Genomic DNA, 19927 nt, shown 5'->3' on the forward strand with positions numbered 1-19927 from the left:
CGTTCTGAGACGGTACTTCCGGCAGTCTTCCGGGTGCTTCAAAACGCCACTGAGCAACTTCCACTGACATGAATAGCGGAGGGGGCGGAGCTTCGCGCCAGTTCAGTCTCTATTATATATATACTCTATGCTCTATATACACAGAATAACCCTTCCTACTTCCTTAAGGGGCCCCTTCCCTACTTCCTTCACAGGTGTTACCGATGCTACTAATGAAGGACTCTGTTCCATTCTGGTCTAACAGAGTCAGCGTGCTGTTATTGTGCATGTTGGCTCTCTGGAAACACTCTGCTACACCAGTGAGGTCACAAAATAGTGTCCTTAGTTGAGTGGGTCCATTTGGTTACATTTTTACACTCTTAAAGTGTTATATGGGCGTCCTTTGGGAACCGCTTTACACTAACTGGAAAAAAGCCTTAATTAGTATCAAACTCCACACAGAAAGGCCCTTTCGCCAACCCCGCCTCGGGTATGGGCACTGATGACGCGGAGGAGGAAACACGCCGCCAGAACCCACAGCGTCCCGAGCGGGAATCGAACCCAGGACCTTCTAGCTGTGAGGCGACAGCACTACCAACTGTGCCACCGTGCCCCCGTTAGTCTAGTTTTAGTCTAGTTTTAGTCGACTAAATATCATACGATTTTAGTCGACTAAATGTACAGTTGATTTAGTCGACTAAAATGTATTTTGGCAGGCCTTGATGCCGTCGTAATGCCTGTTTTTACACTTAGCCGATCTACAAGCTCACAACGCGTTGCAGCGTGACGCGTTGTGAGCTTGTAGATCTGCTTGTAGATCTGCTATTTTCAGCATGCAACCAAGCGCAAAATAACTTGTACTGGATCGCTTGTCCACTAGTCCCTTTCTAACATTTTAGTCTAGTTTTTATTTGTTGACGAAATTGTCAGTATATTTGGTCATAGTTTTAGGCGTCATAGCTTAGTTTTCATTTAGTTTCCATTTAGTTTTCGTCAGTGAAAAAAGGTAGTCGACGAACATTTTTCGTCTTAGTTTTAGTCGACGAAAACAACACTGGAGTCCATTACAAACTCCATTCCAGTCCCTTTGTGACACACTTGTCATACGACTCCTGGTCCAGGTAGAGCACGGCACACACCTGCGTGAGCCTGCAGTCTCCCTCACACGTCTCACTGCTGTCGTAGCTCACCATGAAGTGGTGGAAGTACGTGTCAAAGTGCTTGGTCTGTGGCAGCCGGAGGCTCAGCGCCAGCTGCAGTAGACTCTCTGGCCCGAGGTCCGCCAGTCCGAAAGCTTCGGTCATGACGTACTCCAGCTTCCAGTCGGGAGTCTGCTTCTCGTTGGCTTCCGTCAGATTGAGGAAGTACTGCCAGATGTCCTTCGGGAGGAGATAGAGACAAGCTCAGGGAAATGTCCTATTCATACTAGTTCATGCTTTCCTTTCATCCATTTTGAACTTTTCTTCATATAACTGGCATTCACTTGTGCTCATTATAAGTAACATGGCACCATTTCCGCCTACCAGTAGACAGGTTTGGTAATTTCAAGCAACATTTAATTTTTGTGTTGCCTTCCAGGAATAGAGCACCGAAGTCTGACGTCAATATCGGTACAGGGCGCAAATCCACGGGTTCATGTACTTTTTATTTGCATTGTAATCCCCATAGGGGGATTTTAGATCGCCTCAAATAAGAACTGTGTTTGAAAAATAAACAAATCATCCAGGCCGCTTCACTCATATGGATATGAAGAATCAACTGACTGAGAGAAAACGCTAAAGTTAATGCTGAATTAGTTACATTTTCGCTAGAAACAGATTGTATCATATATGAGTGACTGACTGTCATAAAAGATACAGAGACGGCTGCTTTATTTTTGGATTTTTGGACGAGCGAGTGATGCCAGGACTTCGGCGCTCTATAGAAAGTCAGCCGTTTCTCTATTAGCTTTGATTCCCCATTGATGATGTCACTGGTAGGCGGGTTTCTGAACTGTCCACAGCCCTCCTCTGAGACACAGTGAGTGAGAATTAGCATTAGTGAGGTCCAAGTATGTGACGATAGGTTGAAAATGGGCGAAGTTGGTCCTTTAACACATTTAGACCTGAGAACGATTCTACAAAATGTCTTCTAAATCATGACAGTTTTCTGGAAAAACCCATGTTTCTATGTCAGTGGTGCTCAACCTTTTTCATGTCAAGAACCCCCAGAATTATCTGTATTTCTTCTATATAAAAACGTTCACTCTGAAAGAAAATATATTCAAAGATTTGCGCCACATTTTCACGATTTTTAAAAAATAGCAGACCTACAAGTTCATAGCGCTATTTTTCAATGCTTGAAACACCAAGAGGGGTTCCCGCCCAGAATGGGTTAATAAAATCACCATCCTTAAAAGGTTGATGTCCTCAGAATACATGTAAACGTGTGAGTGCAACTGTGCGTGCGTGCGTGCGTACCTTCACAGTGTAGTGCAGGGGGTCATAGTGGTACATGCGGAAGGAGGGGTTGTTGGAGTAAGGCTCCCACACACTCCTGATGGGCGTGACGGCCGGGGACACGAACAGAGAGCCCACCGCCTTACCTGCAACACAACCAAAGGGGTGTAGTGGCTCAGCCAGATGGGAAAACTGTGAGGTTCCCAGTTCGATCCCGGGCTCCCCCAGAGTTAAGGTCCCCACACACAGAGCGCATTTTTCGGATTTTTAGCTGCGTTTCTCCATCGGTTTTCCGAAAAACGCGTCCAGTGTGCAACCACCTTTAGTGTGTGTCAAATCTATGTAAGACACTGTGGATAAAAGCACTATATAAATGCAACCCACCATTTATTTAACCAAAGAATGAGAACAAAGTGGGGTATGTGCGTCCGTGCGTAAGTCTGTCAGTGTCGATTTTGATTTAGTTGAAGTCATAGTCTTTTGAACAAAACTGTATTTAGTTTCCGTCATATTTTAGTCACCTGAAATGTTTTAGTGTTAGTCGACTAAATATCATCAGGTTACAGTTGATTTATTCGACTAAAATGTGATGGCGTAATTACACTTGGTTGCGTGCTGAAAATAGAGCAATCTACAAGCTCACAACCCGTCACACTGCGACACATTGTGAACTTGTAGATCTGCTATTTTCAGCGTGTGTAAAATGTCTTTTAGTTCTACTGGATCTCTTCGCCACTAGTCCTAGTCTAGTTTTTATTTGTGGAAAAAACTGTCAATATATTTAGTCATAGTTTTAGTCTCATCATAGCCTCGGAAACCCAGACGTTTTTATTTCCAGGGAGAAAAAATAAAAGTCTGGGACAGAGTCCACTTCAATTCGGCATAGAGTAGCGCAAACGTCGATCACTCTGCTGATTTCTGATTGTCTGCACCTTTGTTAAATTGACGCGCACACGCACACATACACACACACACACACTCCTCTCTCTCTCTGTTGCTCGAATTAATTAGTCTCATGTCGCGCAGCTGCGTCTAGATTCTCCCGGCGGATCCTGCCGGGAGGACCCCAGGCTATACTAGTCTCATCATAGCTTTTTGTTTTTATTCGGCTGACGAAGAATCTTCGTCATAGTTTTAGTCTCATCATAGTTTATTTTTAATTGTGTTTTTATTCGGTTAACGAATATCTTCGTCATAGTTTTAGCCGGCAAAATCAACACGCGTGCGTTACCTCTGTGGTCCAGCAGCACCATGACGCTGTCTCGGTGGGTGTGGCCATAGAAGTGTCCGTCGATGACGTGGCTGTAGTTCCTGTAGATGGCCACTAGTCTCTGGTTGTAAGTCTCCCTGATGGCCGTGGTGTTCCTGGCATAGGGCAGGTACCCCACTGGAACATGACCTATGATATACACCTGTACAACGATAGTGGAAAACAGTACCACAATGTTTTTACTTCATTAAAAGTATCAATGCTAAAACGAAAGAATAAGGTCGCGAATACAAGCGGCCGAAATGAGTTTTCTCCGACGGGTGGCTGGCATCTCCCATAGAGATAGGGTGAGAAGTTCAGTCACGCGAGAGAGACTCGGAGTAGAACCGCTGCTCCTTCGCCTGGAAAGGAGCCAGCTTAGGTGGTTCGGGCATCTGGTTAGGATACCTCTCGAGCGTCTCCCTAGGGAGGTCCTCGATGCACGTCCCACTGGGAGGAGACCCCGGGGCAGACCAAGGTGCAGATGGAGGGATTACATCGACTCACTGGCCTTGGAGCGTCTCGGGATCCCCCAGGAGGAAGTTACTATGTTGCTCTGGAGAGGGAAATCTGGAGCTCTCTGGTGGAGCTGTTGCCCCCGCGACACGACTACGGATAAGCGGTTGAAGATGGATGGATGGATGCTCTGTTACAAGTGTATATTTTTAGAACTTACACTCAAAGAAATACAAAAAGGTAGAGTGGAATTAAGCAATATTACACGAGAGGGGGTGGTTTAACGTCATTAATGCACGCCTTAATGCGATGCTGCAGGAACGAGCCCGCAGGGCGAGTTCCGAAAGCACGCTAGAAGGCTTTTTCAGCCAATCAGATTGCTTCCTCGAAACGACCTGTTGTATAATGAATTAATGTTCTTTTAATACATGAGCTTCCGGACAGCCCAGGGAGACTGCATGCAGTGCAGCCTCCTGAGTTCCATACATGTGTCTCCTTTATAGACAAACAAGAGACTCCATAGGCTGGAGGTGTGGTTTAGTGGACAGAGTCAAACATGGATCTGTGCAAGAATAGTTCTTCTGACAGACAACTAACAGGTGAATACTGAGGGATCTAAATAGACCTGCAGAGACAGGCCAAATCCTTTCAGTGTAACGGTCATATAGGATCTTCTGTGACTGTAATCATGAATAAGAATAGTGTAGTATTGTCATAATGCTATTACACAAGTAAAAGTCCAGAATTCAGTACCAAAAGTAAAAGATGCTCATTGTGCGAAATGTATATAGGGCTGAAGTGGCTGTGTCGTGTCCATGGTTCTTATTCTCATGGCTGTGTTGTGCAGTGTCCATGGTCCTTATTCTCATGGCTGTGTGGTGCAGTGTCCAGGAGGGTACAGGCTTTAATCCTGACCTAACCCTTACCGCAACCACGACGCAACGCATGTCAGACCAACCCATGTCGGGAGCGATGGGTGTTTTCTGCATGCCGGACCTTTGGGGTGTCGGATAAGCGTGCGCACCCCGTCCAGGGTTCTTATACCTTCTCATGGCTGTGTTGTGCAGAGTCCAGGGTTGTCTTACCTTCTCATGGCTGCGTTCTGCGGTCTCCAGGGTTGTCTTACCTTCTCATGGCTGCGTTCTGCCGTCTCCAGGGTTGTCTTACCTTCTCATGGCTGTGTTCTGCCGTCTCCAGGGTTGTCTTACCTTCTCATGGCTGCGTTCTGCCGTCTCCAGGGTTGTCTTACCTTCTCATGGCTGTGTTCTGCCGTCTCCAGGGTTGTCTTACCTTCTCATGGCTGCGTTCTGCGGTCTCCAGGGTTGTCTTACCTTCTCATGGCTGTGTTCTGCCGTCTCCAGGGTTGTCTTACCTTCTCATGGCTGCGTTCTGCGGTCTCCAGGGTTGTCTTACCTTCTCATGGCTGCGTTCTGCGGTCTCCAGGGTTGTCTTACCTTCTCATGGCTGCGTTCTGCGGTCTCCAGGGTTGTCTTACCTTCTCATGGCTGTGTTCTGCCGTCTCCAGGGTTGTCTTACCTTCTCATGGCTGCGTTCTGCGGTCTCCAGGGTTGTCTTACCTTCTCATGGCTGTGTTCTGCCGTCTCCAGGGTTGTCTTACCTTCTCATGGCTGTGTTCTGCCGTCTCCAGGGTTGTCTTACCTTCTCATGGCTGCGTTCTGCCGTCTCCAGGGTTGTCTTACCTTCTCATGGCTGCGTTCTGCGGTCTCCAGGGTTGTCTTACCTTCTCATGGCTGCGTTCTGCGGTCTCCAGGGTTGTCTTACCTTCTCATGGCTGCGTTCTGCGGTCTCCAGGGTTGTCTTACCTTCTCATGGCTGCGTTCTGCGGTCTCCAGGGTTGTCTTACCTTCTCATGGCTGCGTTCTGCGGTCTCCAGGGTTGTCTTACCTTCTCATGGCTGTGTTCTGCCGTCTCCAGGGTTGTCTTACCTTCTCATGGCTGCGTTCTGCCGTCTCCAGGGTTGTCTTACCTTCTCATGGCTGTGTTCTGCCGTCTCCAGGGTTGTCTTACCTTCTCATGGCTGTGTTCTGCCGTCTCCAGGGTTGTCTTACCTTCTCATGGCTGTGTTCTGCCATCTCCAGGGTTGTCTTACCTTCTCATGGCTGTGTTCTGCCGTCTCCAGGGTTGTCTTACCTTCTCATGGCTGCGTTCTGCGGTCTCCAGGGTTGTCTTACCTTCTCATGGCTGTGTTCTGCCGTCTCCAGGGTTGTCTTACCTTCTCATGGCTGTGTTCTGCCGTCTCCAGGGTTGTCTTACCTTCTCATGGCTGCGTTCTGCGGTCTTCCAGGGTTGTCTTACCTTCTCATGGCTGTGTTCTGCCGTCTCCCAGGGTTGTCTTACCTTCTCATGGCTGTGTTCTGCCATCTCCAGGGTTGTCTTACCTTCTCATGGCTGTGTTCTGCCGTCTCCAGGGTGCTCTGCAGCCACTGGAACTGTCCCTGCAGGGTCACCTCATGTTGACGGTGATCCGGTCAGGACTGTAGGTACAGGATTGGTGTTCACACTGACCACACGCAGACCAGGCCGGACCAGCTGAGAGTAGAAGCCACCTGTACGCACGCACTGCACGCACACCACACACAGGCTAGTCTGAAGCTGCACACACACCCACACGTGCTGCACGCCCCCCCCCCCCCCCCCCAATGCTGATCACAGTGCCGCAGAAAATAAATGAATATCTACATTGCCAATCACGTACTGTATGTGCCACCGAAGAATTATTACAAATGCGTCCAAAAGGACTGACTGTCTGTCTCAATAAAATCAACTACTAGTGCTAACACTAGTCCACTGTGCTTATACCTTCTCTCAGCGTCAGCAAGGCCTCGGGTTGCAGCCAGCGTACCCCACAGCTTGGCGGCTGCCTGGTAGATGCTGTTAGTGCTGGTTGGCATCTGATCCTGACGGGGTGCATACTTAGTTTAGACTAGTCATTGGTTAGACATGGGTTAAGGTTAGGTTTAGGTGTCTCAAACCCTCACCCTAACCTCCCACGGGGCAGCACACCTAAACCTAACCTTAACCCATGTCTAACCAATGACTAGTCTAAACTAAGTATGCACCCCGGAAATAGGAATATGGAAAACTAGTCTAACTAGTCAATTGATTCAATTACCTGCAATTAGAAAGCTTGAGAATCACTTGCTACAGCCACATCGAATCAATCTCCTGTTATGGGGGTCATATCTTTTCAAATGGGGATCTGCAGGCTAATAATTATGTATCAGTTTGGGTTGTCCTTGATATGAAAATATTTGACAGCCACTGCTCTACAACCAGGGGGTTTCTCTTCTTGTATCACTCACTATCGGTGGGGCTGACCTGCATACATTTCATTGCATTTTAGAAATACTACTTTTTTGAGTGGTGCAAACCACTCCAACAACCAGCTTTGTCTGTACCTGTACGTGTACCCGTGTACCTGTACGTGGTACCTGTACGTGGCCACAGGTGAGCATGGTTGCTATGGTCAGTGTGTGACGTCACTGCACCACTCAGTTCACACAGGTGTGATTTTTAATCTGTATGTGATACCTAACCTTAACCCATGTCTAACCAATGACTAGTCTAAACTAAGTATGCACCCCGTATGGGATGAATAAAGATTGATTGATTGATTGTTTGATTGATTGATTACCTGTGGCCAGTAGTCATGGTTTCCCAGTGCAGGGTACACAGCCATGCTGGGGTAGTGGTGTGTGATGGTGTCTGTCATGTTCCTCATCACCTCGATCACCATGTCTGTAGACAGCTCATCTACTGGAACATGAGGAGGACTGTCCCTGCGAAGTACGTTTTATTTATAATATCAATGCATTGCTCTGTTGAAATATTTGACAAAATATCCAAAAATATCAATAGTGTGAAAATAGCTGATTGATTGATTGATTTATTGATTGATTGATTGATTGACATAAACTACTACTACTACATTTGTATTTCACAGTAAGCAGAATGGGAAACATTTCAAACAAAAGTACAGGTCAATACAAAAACTGCTACTTGAGGATAGAACCAGAACAAGCACAAAGACTAGTTTACATAAGGGTCCTCCATTTTCAATTCATCGGCGATCTAGCAGATCTACAAGCACATGATTTTGTACAACATATTGAAAGCTTCAAACAACATCCAAGCAGATATATATGGGGGCCAGGGGCCGCAGGTTGGGAAACACAGGTCTAAACCATTTTGGGTGGGAACTCCTTTTGGTGTTTTAACTAAGCATTATGTTATACTTTAGCTATTGAAAAATAGCAGATCTACAAGCTCATAGCGCGCCACCGAGTGGCGCGCTACGAGCTTGTAGGTCTGCTATTTTTGAAAAATCGTAAAAATGCGGCACAAATCTTTGAATATATATTCTTTCAGAATACTTTTTTTTTTTTTTTTCGACGCCAGGCCTTAAATGGGCTAAAGAAGACAAACAAACACAAACCCTGTCCAGACGATGAAGTCGGGCTGCGGCGTGACCTGGGTCATGTGACTGAAGGCCGACTGGATGAGGCGGTACGGCGAGTCGCACAGGAAGTCCCCGTAGGGCCCGGCGCCAGCGGCAGCGGCCCCTTTGGAGGATAAACACACCTTGGTGGGGTCTGGAGCCCCCTGGTGGAAGGAGGGGTCCAGGTGTAGGTCTGTGATGTGCCAGAACCTTCCTAGAGAGAGAGAGAGAGAGAGAGAGAGAGAGAGAGAGAGAGAGAGAGAGAGAGAGAGAGAGAGAGAGAGAAGAGAAGAGAAGAGAAGAGAAGAGAAGAGAAGAGAAGAGAAGAGAAGAGAAGAGAAGAGAAGAGAAGAGAAGAGAAGAGAAGAGAAGAGAAGAGAAGAGAAGAGAAGAGAAGAGAAGAGAGGAGAAGAGAGAGAGAGAGAGAGAGAGAGGATATCAATATGTCCACATGTAGCTTAACTTGAGCAACGCTGCAGATTGATTGATTGAAATATGTATTAACAGTTTGGAGAATGACAGTACATTTCAAGCACAACTCAATACAAAAACTGTTAACTGTGGACGACACCATAAAGCATTACACTAGGGTCCACCCTTTTCAATTCATCAGAACATGTAGAGACGTACAAATATATATACACTACTACTATATAACCAAAAACAGGAAATCATCATAAATCATAGATAACAATCATCATGGATAACAATGAATCATAGCTAATAGGCCTATTCATTAACTTTAATAGACCTATTGCTTACTCCACTATACGTGCAGGTATTCGAGCCTCAATTCTTACTAAGTAATTAAATAACTAAAAGGAATAATTAAAACCAGTGTTGGGCAGGTTAAGCTACATGTAGCTGACCCAACAATGGGAGCAATTTATAATAGGATAACCTTATCGATCGATTAACCGGTTAGTTGATAAGTGGCGTTTAAAAAAAGAAAAGCTGTGAATCTTCATTTCCCTCAAAATAATACAAAAGACATATTATATATATATATAGGGATGTCACAATCTCATTAACAAAGCAAAAAGGGTGAAGTGTCCCTTTAACAACCTGTAGTCCGTGGCAAGACTTAGCCTCATCAGTGGCAAATTCTAGATTTTATTTTTGTATTTTATTTTTTTACCATTATAATATTGTCATCTTGATCCAAATACTGAATGTCATTCTCCAGGTTTTATTCGGAATATTTACTATTTACACATTAGGAGTCCTTGTGGACTCCTAATGTGTAAATAGTAAATTACAGTGGTTCTCTAACTTTTTTTTTTTTTTTCAAGGACCCCCATTACTCTGAGAGTGTACAAATGGAACCGAATTGAGGGTTATTTGGTTCCATTTGTACACTCTCAGAGTTTAGGGATATGGCTCTATGTGTTTCTGGTAATAATATTATTCTCCGCTCGTGTGTGTATGCCCATGGAAAAAATAGAATTTTGACAAAAATGTCCAACACAAGTCAGCATGGCGATGTCCCCCTGGTCAGGAGACATAGAAAAGACAAGGGACAAAACAGGAGAGAAACAGTACTATGTGTATAGGCTATGCCATAGCCTATACACATAGTACTGTTTCTCTCCTGTATTATAATAGTAATGATAGTTATAGGAACCAAACAGACCCTTAACTCTGAGGGTACCAGGTCGTCTCGCCCCTTTTCCAACTCGCCCCCGCCCCTTTTCCAACTCGCCACAGAATTTCGAAAAGTGAAGACGGCTCGCCACAGAATTTCGGAAAGTGATGACGGCTCGCCCCGAGCCGTGGAGACCAGGTGGATTTTTGAAAATGACTCAAATCATGAAGGCAGCGTGCAATTTACGTGGAATCTTTCGGCTACTATTGTGAATCAGTGGACCATGACAGCTTAAACACAACTCTTCTTTACTTTCAAAACTCAGAGTCAATAATAAGGCAAAGCAACATCATCACACATCATGTTGTATGTATGTCAAGACTGAAGGGGCGACCGCTCTTCCCGTTGGGGCGACCGCTCTTCCCGTTGAGGCGACCGATCTTCGCCGCTTTGGGCGAGTTGGAAAAGGGGCGAGCCGTCTCGTATTCACTCTGAGAGTGTACACATGGAACCAAATGGACCCTAAATGGTACACTCTCAGAGTTAAATTAACATTTATTTTACAATATAAATTGGGCTCTCAGCAATGCCATTAAATGGGCGTCCGTAGCTAGCTGGCGGTCGTTGAAATAAAAACGGTTGAAAACCACTGCTAGAGCCGTACAAATGGGGGTCTGCAGGCAGATAAATGTCAATATGGGGGTCCTTGACATGAAAACATTACATTACGTTAATTAAACATTAATATTATAATGGTCCATAACCTATACAGTGTGTGTAGCCTATGGAATGAAATGAGAGAGAGAAGCATGGAAATGCCATCTAGTCAAAGCAGGTTATTGATTAAAACATATGAATAGAATGGAACAGTGTAACCATTCCTTATTGATTAAAAAAAGACATTTTGCATATAATTGTATATAATTATATATAACAAAAGGATGCATAGCAAGCGACTGCATCTTTAATTCCTGCAAAGTGACTCCAGTTCAATTCATACTTAGGATATGGTAGAATAAATTATATATATTATATTATATATATATATATATATATATATATATATATATATATATATATATATATATATATATATATATAATGTACGATTGTTGATTGATATGTATTATTGATGGAGAAGGGGTGGGAGCAATTCTATGATTCTTCTCACTCCTTTTTGAATATGCAATCTTTGTACTGTTATTCGTATTCTTATTCGTATTAGCATATATTTGTTTTTAAAATTGCCATTATTCAAAAGAAACATTTCAAATCAAATCAAGACATGATAACTGAGACAATGGATCAGATGTAATAAGTTATATAGTTCAACTCACCAATGGTTGACGAAGAAGGGTGCAGGTTTTTTGCAGTGGGCGCTGCACCCACGGCCAGTGGATCAACACCCAGCAGCAGTGTACTAACAACACAAAACACAACACTACTACACGTTCCTGCTGCCAGGTGTAGTAGCAGCTCCATTTAAAAGCTTGTTTAAACCCGTTGATGAAGTTGTTGTGCAGAGCGTCGGAACTATACTAGCAGCTATGTGTGTAGGATGATACCAACACTTTTTACATAGAACGATCATCATCATACAAAGATCAACAGGAAGGCTGCGTGTTTACTTTAGTTCACCGTGCAAGCGGGTTAATCCAGCCTTGCGGAAAATAGCCGATCTACAAGCTCACAACGTGTCGCCGACGGGACGCGTTGTGAGCTTGTAGATCGGCAGTAGCGCTACTGGCGCAGCACTTCCTCTGCCGTCCGTACGTAAATAAAACCTCCCAGTGTGGCAGTGTTGCCAGTTCTTGCGTGAGAAACAAGCAACCGGGTCTATGAAAACAAGCCAAAAGAGACGCCTTTCATTGAAGACCCTAACAGGAGGAGCAGGAGCCCTCGTACAAGGTTTCTTCGACTATGCATGCACCTCCTGGTACCACAGCACCTCAAAGGCCCTTAAAACAGACTTTCCAAAACAAACTGGTCAGGTTACTACTTGGCCTCACTCCCTGAACATAGGGCAGCGGTGGCCTAACGGTTTGCGGAGCGGTCTTGATACCGGAAGGTCGCCAGTTCGAATCCCCGGACCGACACGTTCAAATTACCACCGCTGAAGTGCCCTTGAGCAAGGCATTGAACCCCAACCATGAAATGTTCTATGAGCAGGGCGTGGCTGTAAACAAGCATCTTGAGCTTAGTCCACTTACCCTGGGTAAACAAAGAACTTTGCTTTGCTTTGCTTAACCCATCTCACCCCTGCCCATTTTGACAGGCTGGAATGGCTTAGGGTTCAATTGATTGATTGATTGAACATAACATTTCACAGTAGGCCTATGTAGAATACTGTGAAAGACTCATAGTCTACTTTATTTACAGGGGCCAGTTTCGAATTCATACCTTAAACCATTACATTAGGCTATAATTAAAAATATATAATAATAATAATAATAATAATAATAATAATAATAATAATAATAATAATAATAATAATAATAACAATAATAAATAAATATTGGTCCTGTCATGTGCGCTTGATGATTTTTTGGGTTCCTCCATCCCTGGCATAAAATGATTTCAAATTTTGGTGGCCCTTGACTTGAAAACAACATTAGGAAACAACCCCAAAAAAACACAATCCGCAACTGCAAATATTAACGACAAGTTAATATTCTGATGAAAATGGAGGACCCTTGTAAACAAGTCTTAGTGCTTTTTCTGGTTTTATCCTTGTAGCAGTTTTTGTATTGACCTGTACTTTCGTTGAAATGTTATGTAATGTACCCATTCTACAAACTGATTGATAATTGATTGATTGAAATCTTTATTCAATCTTTACAAGCAACTTTACAGAAAAAAACAAGCCCAGACGCTTATAACAAGAGGACATGGCAACCCGACCGTCACGAAAAGCCTGCTGGTTTCTATTTACTGTTCAGTGTTCACATCCGGTCTAGAGCCCGCCCTACTATATCCGGTCATTTACCCGGACAAACACACACATGAACGTTTCCGTATGCGCTCCGTAGAGCCGGACGGATCAGGGACCTGCAGAGTGATGTATCTCTAGTCTAGTCTACTCTACTCGCGTAGCCTGCTGCCAGACAACTATTCCACAATCTCTAGTCTGGCTCAGTCGAGCTGCAGCGTACACTGCAGACCCAAAGACAGAAGAAGTAACAGAATAAAAGTGTTATATGGCCAGAAATAAATTAGTACTTTTTTCCACCACTCTGAATTGTAAAGAAGAAGTAAGAACAGACCTGAACAATACTGTGAAAGTTCAGTCTAACCGTGCAACGGCGTGGTTACAACAGCAGATGGCAGCAATTTATCTGTAATAGAAAGCAAATCCAGTCCTTCCGTGGGATTGATTGATTGATTGATTGATTGACAATTGAAAAGTTTGTAGAATGGCCCTGGGTATATTTCAAGAAAGTAAATTTTCAATTCATCAAGAAAGACATTTAATTAAAGACATACACAACTATGCAAAATGAAATAGAAATAAAAATCATCAACTTTATACACAGAAAAAAGGGAATATGTGAACAGTATAGAAACATAGGGGGGGGGGGTACTTTTTTACAGGGGCCAGTTTCTAGTTGCAGCCCTCTTTGAGAGTGGTTTTGAAGGAGGCTAGGGATTCACATTTCCTAATGGCTGTTGGTAGGGCGTTCTACTTTTTAGTGGCATAGGAGCCACATTAATTTAACCCCTTGTTTGAGCCGAATCTGGGTTGCAACGTGGTATGTTGAACCCCCTCCCATCTATACAAAATGATCTATTTGACATGTTTCTGTCATTTCAGACAGTGTGTGTGTCCTTACAGCCCACATCTATTCAAACACCGCACCTGTTTGCATAACAAAGCCAGGCAGAGGTCTGCACATCACTTAAAACAAACACACACATAGTAAACAAATGTCCCCACTTGAAATATGGACACATGTATGTTTAATCCAGCATATTGGTTGCCATAGTGAATTTCCACAAATGCAAAAAAGAGAAAAACTTTTCTTTTCTTTTCTAGAGCATGTCTGAAATAAGTGTCAGAGCTGAAATCGACATGTAAATATGAAATAAATGCTTAAACATGTAGCTAGGTGTAATGTTAGAGACTACTGTACAGAAGTGAACCTTTCAAGCCTGTTTACTCAACTCGCTGTTTTCTGCAAGACATTACTCTATAAGCCATATCTCCAAAACTGGTGGGTCAAACTGAATATATTTGAAGCTATGGTTCCCTGCTTTCATATGACTAAAAAAACAAAAAAAACAATGGCAGTCAAATTTAGTCACTTAATTTGTTAATAAGGTCCTAACTATTACATTATTCTGAGACAAATGTCCCATTTTTCTGTTTAATTTTGGCATGAGGCATTGAGGGAGATGGCTAGTGACATAACGGGAACATTTATGGAACATTAATACTCAAATAAATGCTCAAATGTAGGCAAATCAATAGGCGGAATTGGGCCAGAGGAACGTTACAAATTCACATGAAGGTATTTTCAAACTTCTGTAAAGTTGTAGGTTTCTGTGAAAAAGGCCAGCTCAATTACTGACCTGTGGTCAGCTGACCTCCTCAATGTAGAACAGCTGGTTGACAGGGGGCAACTTAACCCTAGCCTATCCTAGCTGTATTCCCAATTTGCTGCACATGTATCTCCTTGTAATCAGCACAGCAAATCTTATAGCAGGTGATGCCATGTCTTTTCTTCTTTTTAGTAGTGAACACAGCAGTGTCTCTTTGACTCTTGCAACTGTACCACCACAGGAGAAAAAAATGCAAGAATTAGCTAGCTGACTCATCATTACAGTATCTAATGTTAACAGTAATGTGGGAAACTGATGGTTTCGACATTGGACATTGGAAGAAAAGATAGTCACCACTATAATATGCTTATAATATGCGTTGCCAATCATGCCCAAGTCAAATAGACACAAGAAAGAAAATAATTGGAGCATAGAAATTTCACACCATTCTGCCAAGTTAAAGGGTCTGCAACTGACAAGCTTTCCCAGCTACACAGCATCCGTGATAGACGTCTCCAAGAACCTGTTGATTCTGTTCTTCGCATGGAGGATGTATATAACCTTATTCCAGAGAGTCTTGCTGGTGCCAATTTAGAAACAACTGGTTATCATCGAGCCTGCAACCAAAAGTTTACAAAGAACCAGGAACGCTTACGCTTACAGAAAAGGTCTACTGAGGCATCTCAGGTAGCTTCAATATAGCGGTCACCTCGTAAACGAGCTTCATCCTCTGCCACACCTGCCACACATCCTCTGTTCCCTCCAGAGTGTATCTTTTGTGGAAAGCTTGAAGTAAAAGTGTTGGGAAAGACCTAAAGATGCATTAAGTTTCCAGTATATAAGAATAGCGATGGAGTATTTAAGGAGCCTATGGAAACAGATTGAGCCTCAAGTCTTGGTACTTGGACTTCACCGTCTCCATCGCATGGTGCAAGGTGAGGACCTGTTTGCAAGAGAAGCGAACTACCATCAGTCATGTCGCAAGTCTTTTAATCTGAAGTATTCAAATCATAACCGATTCACATCACAAGTTGCCCTTGATACTAACCCTGTCAGTGAAACAGAGAAGAATCTCATGGCTGCTGCACATCAGATGACATTTACTGCTGTGCTTGATATCATTCAGGATCTAGTGATACGGCAGAACAAGATTGTCCACTTTGCACCACTGCGTCTCATCTACACACAAGAGTTGGAGAGAAATGAGTTCCCAAATCCTGAGTACAGACGTGAGAGACTGAAGAGCAAACTTAAGAAGCATGGGGGGGTTGCCTTTGCTAAGTTCAAAGCAGATGACAAAAGTTGTATGACCTATAACTTAGTATACAGTGCTAGCGTATTTGTCTCAGATGCTGTGGCCCATGCATATAAGCTGGGGAGCAAGGACAAGAATGAAAACGTGGCCCTACTAATTTGTGGTACAATCCAGAAGACATTACGTGAGTCAAAATCACTTCCACAGCTGATGATCTGATCTTGGCTTTGGATAACCTCCTCCCAACTGATCTCCTGGAGTTCCTGACCCTCATCATTTCTGGTGATGCTGACATGGAGAAGTGTGACAAGACGAGACGACTGTATTTACATTACAAAAAATATAATAACTATTATCTTCAGGGGGGTTCACTGGGCTCTTCTCCATGTTCGGGGCCTACCAGCGATGGTGTCGCACAACATCAAACCGGGCTCAATACTTTGAGAAGATGCTGGAGATGTGTGACCTAATCGAGGACCCAGACAGCCCAAGGGCTGGAAAACATCGAGAACTTGAGAGATCTGAAGTCAAGAAATCGGAGGAGGCAGTTCAGCGGACTATCACTGCTATTCGAAACTTCACCAATCCTTTCTCCTTGGTTGACAAGCCTCTACAACACCTCTACAATCTCGCATCTGGTCCACCTGCTTCCCCAGAGGTGGAGTGTGATGAGGAAGCTGGTGAGCAGTCCAAGCTAGCTCTCATTCAAGATCATTTGTAAATGGGTCTTCTGAGGAGATGTTCTTTGAGCCAATCAAGAAGATGAAGCTCAACACAATGGATGCCTCAAACAAGACAGTCAAGCTCACTGCCTCCCAGGGAAAGGTAAGAGAATTCATTCTCCTTGTAGATGATATTATTGTATACACGCCACGGTATACTGAGTAAAAGTGTATTGTATTGTTTATTGTTCATCTTTGCAGGTAGTGCAGTACCGTGAACAGAGTGACCTTGCCTTCATGCTACTCACTGGCCCTTTTTGAAACCGCCTCCTCGCCACTCGCCCTACACACTTGCACTCCGTATGCGCGTTCACGCAAGGCTGTGCCATATTAAGTGCCGTCCGAAACCAAGCAGCCTTGAGTGGAAGTGGCTTAAAGCACTTGCCGATCTAGACTCGATTGCCTTGTGCAGCCCTGCTCTCTGTCCGAATGGAAAAGTGCAGTGCATTTCCAAACTGTTTTTCATACCCAGCACCCTAATCAAGGGAACTTGATTCAGCTGGAGGGGCACTTCCTGACGAGGGAACCTCCCGAGAGCACTTCAAGTCAAGGGACTGGTTTCAAAAAGGGGGATCAAGTCCCAAAACATGGATGAACCCCTAAACCTCCCAGCCTAGGCACAGCTGATGGGTTTTTCAACAAGACTAACAATGAGAGGCTGCAATGCTCCATTTTCTGATGGAAGATGCTCCAGAAGATGTGCTTTATCCTAATGAGGCATCCAGGATGGCAACGCACTCTTCCATGTCATGTCGAACCTCCCACCAACGTTCAAGGGGATTTTTTCTCCAGGCTCTGGATCCTATGGTGGCTAAGAAGAATTTCATATTCTCAACTGACACATATGTTACGAATCATAAGTCTAGGGGTAGTAGGTAGGTAACATGTGACTGAAGAACAAGGAAACCGTGCTCAAATGGGAAGTTTTATTATAAAACTATATGAGTACCACAGACGAATAACAGTCTAAGTCCACACTATTGATCCATAATATATAAATGATAGATAAGGGTTCAGGACAACGAGGCCTTTTCGTGGAGGGGTCAGTCTGAAATTTGGACTTAGACTGTTTTTCGTCTGTGGTACTTTATATATAATAAAACATAACTCAAAATATATATTTACAATAAGGCTCGATAACAAACAAACAAAATAAACAAACAACGCCTTTCCGAAAGGCGGACACAACATGGGTTTAAACAATAAGGTTTTAGATAGTTGACAGTTAGTACTCTAGTTGTTACACATATCAGTAGCAGCGGGTCGGGGGAAGATCCTAGTGATGTTCCCCGGCGAGCTGTCAGACATGAACTGGCTAAGTAGAGAACACAGTGCACTGCTGCAGCGAGTGCACGCGACCGGCAGCCAATCAGGAAGCCAAGCGTTGATCAGACGCTGGGCTAGAGCCGGCCCCTTGTTGATGGAACTACAAGGCAAACACAGCCAATCCAACCTGGAGTGGAGAAGAACACATATATAATAGGAGGCGCCCTCTATTCCAATATATGGTTCATAACAAGTCTACTGGATGTATAGCTATATATATATATATAATAAGAGATATCAAAGATAGGTCTAAACATATATACAATATAACTATAACAATACCACCAGTTACCTCATATAGATATATACATAATATTAACCAATAAATATATATATCTGAAATGGTGCACTACTGTAATTTCTCACTAACTTGTTTCAGGTAACCACATGTGAGATACCTGGGCTGGAGTCATCCCAGGAAGAGACAGACACCCGTGTTGTTCTGTACCTGCTGTATGCCGCTCAACTGGGGCACAAGGCGGCTGTCGTGAGGACACCAGACACCGACATTTTATTCATCCTCCTGCACCATGCCCAATCCATCCCGCTGACCGTCTACATAGACATTGGGACTGGAAAGCACAGAAGAATGTTAAAGATGGAGTGCCACGATTTATTCCACCCTAAAACATGATCATCAGGTATTATTATAATATAAGGAGGAAGAACTTTTTCCAAAAAGTGTACAGTATTTGTTAAAATCATGCTTTTATGTGGACATGCCCACCAGTTCATTAAGTATGCCTGGTTTGCCTGGTGGGTGGTGATGGGTGGTGATCCACCTGAACTGAAGCCGCACCCACAGCTGTAGTTTTATGATAAAGGGGGAGGGGTTAGCTGAGGGGCTGTTAGTGTGATTGATAGATAATTTTGAGTTATGGTAGATCTGTTATTTTGGAGTTTGGTGGATGGAATTGTCAATTTCCCTTGGGCCCAGACCGTGTTCATATTTTGTCATCGTGCCCTTTTACCATCGGTTTTATCATCAGCCTACTGCCTGTTTACTCTGGGTTGTTCTCCTTATCCTATTTATGTCATGTCACCCTCCACGTGCCTAATCATCTCAGCCCTATATTATCATTTATATTATGGATTGCCTGACGCCAAGTTAAGATTCACTGTCTGTCCCCAGTCAAAAGTTAGCTGGCATACTGAGAGGTCTATTTGGATATAACACTGCATGTATTTGACCTTGATGCCTAGTGAGAAAAGAGATAAGCTGCTCAGGGGGAGTCAGGGAGTATTTCTCTCTGTTAAGAGTTCACCGCTAGCCGGGAAAGAAATGTTATCTTCAGGTTGCCATAGCAACGCCAGCCTCAGTGCTTTCCCGGTTTATGGCTCTCCAGGACGGAACTAAGGAAGCTGTCCCAATATCAGTCTCATCATCCATGTGCTGGTCCAATGAGCGCTTGACAACCAGTGCCAGCGTGGAATAGCGGAAACTAACTGTGTATTCAGCCAATGAAGGTGTATCAACAACTGACGTATTCTACAGTATTAATGCCTGTGAAATGAATTGTTCGAGAGAGACTACCCTGTGCCTTTTGGGGGTACAGGGGAGAGTAATTTGGCTGTATGTGGATCTGTTCTGTCTCTGATCTGAAAATGAATAGACATTAATCATATTGCTCGGACTGGACAATCCTTCTTCCTGGTGGTTTCATCTTTTTATTGGTTACTTAAAGGTATTTTTCTAAAAGAGTATTTCCTGCTCAGATCAACATCTGGATGTTGATCTCTCTGCTTAAAGTAATCCTGTTAAAGCTAATTGTTAACCTGTTGTGGTGCTGAGTATTCATCAGTACTTTTAAATACTTCCTTAAGAGTATTTTTTTATAGTTATAGCCCTGTGTAGCTCTATAATTCAGATATACAGTCCTTTATATCCTTGGTGAATCATTAATTGTCCCTTCTGCATT

General features: G+C 43.7%; 1 protein-coding gene across 1 annotated transcript; it reads right to left on the reverse strand.

Moving 5' to 3' along the window:
* Window positions 1-806: 806 nt before the first annotated feature.
* Window positions 807-11745, reverse strand: smpdl3a (sphingomyelin phosphodiesterase acid like 3A). The gene is given in 10 exon segments (XM_079526477.1): window positions 807-1358; window positions 2439-2563; window positions 3649-3829; window positions 6522-6578; window positions 6628-6689; window positions 6943-6985; window positions 6987-7040; window positions 7778-7922; window positions 8579-8795; window positions 11504-11745. Coding segments are annotated over 10 exon segments (1344 nt in total). The 5' UTR covers window positions 11649-11745; the 3' UTR covers window positions 807-1043.
* Between the last annotated feature and the right edge of the window lie 8182 nt (window positions 11746-19927).

The sequence above is a fragment of the Electrona antarctica genome, assembly GCF_951216825.1.
Source record: "Electrona antarctica genome assembly, chromosome: 17".
In the NCBI taxonomy this organism is placed as follows: Eukaryota; Metazoa; Chordata; class Actinopteri; order Myctophiformes; family Myctophidae; genus Electrona; species Electrona antarctica.